Consider the following 6,253-nt stretch of genomic DNA (forward strand, 5'->3'; position numbering starts at 1 on the left):
TGCGAGGAGGAAAGCGGCCGAGGTTCGTCAGGGCGCGCGCCACCCGCGGAGCCCCTGCGCTCTCGGGCGGCGGCGCCTGCACGACCCGGTCCCGGGCTGTTCGGAGCTCGCGCGGCCCCGCGCCCACCGCCCGCGCGCCGCGTTCCGGGCCACTGCCTCGGACGCCACTTGTGGAATTCTTCCACCGGCGGCTGTAACTTTAAACTGGCCTGAGCGAGGCCTATTTTTAATCAGAAACCAGCGCCCAGAGTGCCTGTGGAGAAGGCTCGGATGGAGGGCTAGCCCGCCACTTGAGGAGTCCTCACAAAGTGGTGTGGAAGGACGGGCTTGTCCCAGGAGCCTTTCTTTGAGATCTGTCGCCCCCTTCCAGGGAGGGTCGTTCTGGTTGCTGGGGGGATTTTGGGTAAGGGTTGCCTGAGCCTGGGGAACTATATCTGAAACCCATCGCTCGGCCTCCAAGCGGTGACTCCCAGGCCGCCACGCATGAGCCCGGGCCAAACGGTGGCCTGGCCGCCCTCCTACAGGGATCCTTCCAGGAGCTCTTTAGGGACCGGCGTGTGGCAGTGAGGAGCAAGGAGATGAATGTAGCAGCCAAGTACCGCCAGGCCTCCCTGTATGTGGGCGACCTCCATGCAGACGTCACCGAGGACCTTCTGTTCAGGAAGTTCAGCGCCGTGGGGCCCGTGCTGTCCATCCGCATCTGCAGGGACCTGGTCACCCGCCGCTCTCTGGGCTATGCCTACGTGAACTTCCTGCAGCTGGCAGATGCTCAGAAGGCCCTGGACACCATGAACTTTGACCTGATAAAGGGCAAATCCATCCGTCTCATGTGGTCTCAACGTGACGCCTACTTAAGGAAATCTGGAATTGGGAACGTGTTCATCAAGAATCTGGACAAATCCATTGACAACAAAACCCTTTATGAGCATTTTTCAGCTTTTGGGAAGATCTTATCCTCCAAAGTGATGAGTGATGATCAAGGCTCCCGGGGCTATGCATTTGTGCACTTTCAGAACCAGATTGCGGCCGACAGGGCCATCGAGGAGATGAATGGGGCGCTGCTTAAGGACTGCAGGCTGTTTGTTGGCAGATTCAAAAGCCGCAAAGATCGGGAAGCCGAGCTCCAAAACAAAGCCAATGAATTCACCAATGTTTACGTCAAAAACTTCGGAGATGACTTGGATGATGAGAAATTGAAGGAAGTTTTCAGCAAATATGGCAAAACCCTAAGTGTTAAGGTGATGACAGATTCCAGTGGGAAATCCAAAGGCTTTGGCTTTGTGAGTTTTGATAGCCATGAGGCTGCCAAAAAGGCTGTTGAAGAAATGAATGGAAAGGACATAAACGGACAGCTGCTTTTTGTAGGCCGGGCACAAAAGAAAGCAGAGCGACAGGCTGAGTTAAAGCAAATGTTTGAGCAGCTGAAACAGGAAAGATTTCGTCGGTGCCAGGGGGCGAAGCTCTATATTAAGAACCTCGATGAGACCATTGATGATGAAAAACTTCGAAGGGAATTTTCTTCATTTGGATCAATTAGCAGAGTTAAGGTAATGCAGGAAGAAGGGCGAAGCAAAGGATTTGGCTTGATCTGCTTCTCCTCTCCTGAGGAGGCCACGAAAGCATTGACTGAGATGAATGGCCGCATCTTGGGCTCCAAGCCTCTCAACATCGCCCTGGCCCAGAGGCCCTAGGAGAGGAAAACTTACTGCACCAGCCAGTGTTTGCTGCAGGTTGGGTAGGGAATGTTAGTGATCTCTGCCTGAATTGTCCTCAGTAAATTTCAGATCCCAGCTGATGGCTTCTTAGTTTGGTAAACATTGTGATCAAAGGTTTTGTATATAAAGCTATTTCATTTTCTTCCGAGGAAAAATATTTGAACCTTAGAAGCCCAGTTCTTTTTACAGAAGCACACCATTTAATTACAATATTATGTATTTTTCTGATTTTAATGTAGTGTTCAGAGCAAAAGTATAGTTAGATATATTTTATTGTATTTTGAACCAGCTGAAGTGTGGTAATTATTTGCGTTTACTGCATACTTTTTTCTTATTTTAATATCTTTAGCTTTAATTTCTTCCATGAAAATATGCCCAAAGTAGTTCTTATACCTAAGGATTGCAAAATTATTTTTACAAACAAATTTTCTTATTTCATATCTAATTTTTTAAAGAAACCAAAATTTAAAAATCGCCACTACAAATTTGATATCTAATTTCATTTTAATAATGCTTAAAGAACTAGGACATGGTTGAATATCTTTTAAATTTGTATCCCCAGAAGATTGTTTTTCTAATGTCTGAAATTAATGGTGGAGTTTTTAATGTTGCCTACAAACCTGCTTTATAGGATATTTTGCTGTTCTTTCCATTGGTTGACCATTCAGGTGCTTGCTGGTTATCAAAATAGTGACTTGAATAGTAGAACCTTAACTTCTACATTCCTTAAATTATGAACCTGTATCTATTTAGGTAAAAAAGTTGGCCTAGTCTTAACTCTCTTTACAGATACACAATATAAAATTATGCCTTAAGTCTTGAACCAGATACCAATACTATAAAAGTCATATATATATATATAGAATATAGATATTCTGTTTACCAACTGTGTTTTCTAATCTCTGTTTTATGTTGTTCCATGTAGTGATACTGTCTCAGGGTTCAGAAAAGTAAGATCCTTTATTTTTATGAACTTTATGTCTCCTTTTATCAGACCTTAAGAGCTGTGTAACCCATTAAGGGTCACATTTAGCCTGGATTGATCAGAAGTTCACTAATTGATTTTCTGATAAATTGAAGTTACATCACTTAGCCCGTTGTCCAGCACAATTTTTATTTCAGTCTCATTCCCAGATCTTTCCTTCTCTCCTGCCTTTAGTCAATATTACTCAGTTCCTCTGTACTTTTTAAAAAGGGTTTTATTATACTGACTTTTACTGTGTGCTATTTGAAATCCACTTTGGAAATGGATGCAAGAGTTATTTATTTACATTTAAGTAATTAATTTTAAAATTCTTATTCAGTCTTACCAAAGGTGTCTAGAAAATAGTTCTGTTGTTGTTGTTTACTCTGCTTGATTGTTTCTTATGACCATATATTCAAGTTTTCTGTTTTTTATATTACCAGAACAGAAGAAACATTAAAGTATTTTTCTTTGGCAATACTTTAGCTATTAAAGAATGAGAAAATCTGTTTTATTTATTTTTGTATGAACTATATGTATATGCATTGCACATTTTCTAAATTAAAAGTCTCTTTTAGACAATGAAAAAATTATGAAGAGTGAAAAAAATTACAGCAACACATAATCTTATTATGCAGACAGATCTTTAAAATTTATTGCATTTCCCAAATTTTTTCTATACTTATACACATAATTTAATGAAAATGGAATCATACTATAAACCTTGTTTGAAATTGCTTTCTTAATTTGACAATATGCCATAGTCAGCTTATATGACCACAAATAATTATTTGCACTATAATTTTAATGACATATCTTTCCGTTAATGTTTGTATCATAATATAATAATTTCTTCTTGATAAACATGTAGGTTGCTAGATTGTTCCCTCTCTTTTTCTTTTTTCCTCTATCATAAACAACTTGAAGATAAACACCCTTGCAAACTTATGTATGCTGATGTATATAATTTTCTTAAGAAAATATATAATTCACTGGAATTAATGTTTAAGAGGACAGCAATTTAAAAAATTATTTCAATAAATATTACCCAAATGCTGTTCAGAAACTTGTGCCACTTAACATTTCCATTATGAGTGTCTATGCTCATTTTCCTGTACTCTAAGAAGAAGGGATTTTGTTTAAGTAGTTCAATTCAAGATGATATGTAAAAACAAAATATTTCATGGTTATTTATTTTATTTTTTATTACATCAAAAGTTAAGCAGCATTTCTTGTATTTACTGGTCATTTGCCATATTGTGAGCTAATGTTTCAGGATCTTAGCCTATTTTCCTGTTGGGATATTTTTTATTTAAATGGATTTGTTCAATTTCTTTACATGTTAAGGACAAAATTTTAAACTTTTTTTCCTTGATACTCTTATCTTGTTTCTAGTTTTGAGAATCATTCCAAAGTTAAATTTTTAAAGTCAAAAGCTAAATCTTTCAGTTTGGTGGCTTTAATATGTTTCAAAACACTTTGAACACCTCAAATATAACCCCCAACCATATACATACAATTCATCTGTATTATCTTCTATTACACTCAGAGTTTCATATTCTCAGTATTTTCTAAACAAAACTTTTGTCTATACAGTAGCTTATCCACAGCCTATATTAATATTTTTGAAGTGTCTTTAATTTTATTAACATGTTTTGGTAAATACTGATCCACTAAGAATATATATCAAATCCATAAGCCAACTCTAATTCATTGGCTCTTTGAATCACTGTGTTGAGAAGTATTTACCTCCAAAGGAGAGAGCTTTTAAGAAAAGGTGCTAGGCAACATGACTGGGAAGTGTAGTAGGTGTGTCAAGCCTTGACAGCTCTTTCTGGATAATTCACTCTATCAAAATGTTCAAATATTTGAACAGTGTTTCACAATGCTTGTAAATGGATTATCAAGATAATATCAGGGAACTGAGTTAGTTCTCTTCTCACATGCAAAAAGAATTAATAGAACATAATTTACAGATGTTTAGATGAATTGTAGCTATAGCTTCATGACACAATAATATATCATTTTAGTAAAATTGCTTATTATTAATATTCACCATAAGAAATGGTTGTCAGTTTACCAAAAAATATGATCTTGCAGATTTTCTTGATTATTTAAATTTTACTCATTCTAAATTGTGTGTGTGTGTGTGATACTATCAAGTCATCTTAGCAGTAGAGATTCATGAATTCAAGAAACTTTATTCTTTTTATGTCCAAGTGCCTTGATAAATTAAAAAAAAAAAACTTCACTTTTCTGATAAACATTCCAGTAAAAGTTAATTTATACAGAGATGCCTTGAGCCACTGCTTCTGTTCTCCCTTTTCTCTCCCCACACACATTGTCAAGTTTGTTGTATAGATGCCTGCTTGCATATACAGCCAATTGAATAGATATATGCCTTTTAAATTTTTTATTTTTAAATTTTTAAATGGAAATTTATAGTTAGTAAAAATAAGCTTTTTAAAGTGGTGTAGGATTGGTATTTTCATGTTCTTAATATTTTTATAACTCCATTGAGAAAAGCTCAAATAAAATCTAATCCTTCAATGATGAAGACTTGTCTGAAAATGATCTTTATTTAATTTTTTCATATATCTAATTTTCTAAAATCAGGTTTTCTTAGGAATAAACTAGAAACAACTTTCATTTTTAAATGAAAATGGTCATATTTCATGTTTTAAAAGACCAACTCCCATAGGAACTAGTAACTCTTTTTTAAGTTACTCATAATGATGGGACCATGATTGAAAAGCACCTCTAATATAGACCAAGATTTCATGAGGAATAAGAGACTACTTTAAAGACACTTTTGAATTTAATTGTTAAAGTAAAATTCAGCTAATATTTTGAGGATTTAGAATTAGCTTACGTATTATATTCAGAAAGTATGCCTCATAATGTAATTTTTAAAAGTAAATAATAAAACAGGTAGAAAAAAGAATTCTTTTAAATCTACATTTTAGAAAGTAGAACAAATTAAATATCCTCAGGATATCTTTGGTTTCAAGTAATAGGAAATCCAGCTGATAGGAGGAAAGGAAGTTTTATTTAACAAAATATTCAGAGTTAAGGTGTCTTCAGGTGAAGTATAGCAGAATGTCTGTGCCAGTTCTCCTGGAGTCTCCTGCTCTTCACTCTGTCTCAGCTTCATCATCAGGCAGGTTTTCAAGATGCTTGCAGGAATTCCTGTTACCACACTGAACACGGCAACACTCAGAAGGTGATACCTTTCCTAGAAACCTTTTAACAGCTTTTCCCCTCAGTTCTCATTGTCTGTTATTGGCGTACTTACCCGACAAGAGCTGCCACTAGAATTGAGGAAGGAGTCAACTTTCCAAGTTCCTTGCAGAATGGGCTTATGCTAGGAAGAAACAAGAGTAGAAACGGCTGTAGGGTATGCATCTACTAAACCTTGGACAGTTTTCATTATTTATATCTAATTTTTAATTTCAGTATTTACTAGATATTTCGTTTCTGCTTTTAACATTTGCTTACAAATAGTTCTTAAAATTCAGTTTTCTTCCTACAAATCATTTTCAACACTTGAGTCAAACTGGTGATTTTCCTCTAC

General features: G+C 36.6%; 1 protein-coding gene across 1 annotated transcript; it reads left to right on the forward strand.

Moving 5' to 3' along the window:
- Window positions 1–207: 207 nt before the first annotated feature.
- PABPC4L (poly(A) binding protein cytoplasmic 4 like) lies at window positions 208–1,999 on the forward strand. Its single transcript, XM_064489551.1, has one exon. It carries the CDS (start codon window positions 579–581, stop codon window positions 1,689–1,691), a length of 1,113 nt encoding a protein of 370 aa, XP_064345621.1. The 5' UTR covers window positions 208–578; the 3' UTR covers window positions 1,692–1,999.
- Window positions 2,000–6,253: the final 4,254 nt, after the last annotated feature.

Source organism: Camelus dromedarius, chromosome 1, assembly GCF_036321535.1.
Source record: "Camelus dromedarius isolate mCamDro1 chromosome 1, mCamDro1.pat, whole genome shotgun sequence".
NCBI classification, from domain to species: Eukaryota; Metazoa; Chordata; class Mammalia; order Artiodactyla; family Camelidae; genus Camelus; species Camelus dromedarius.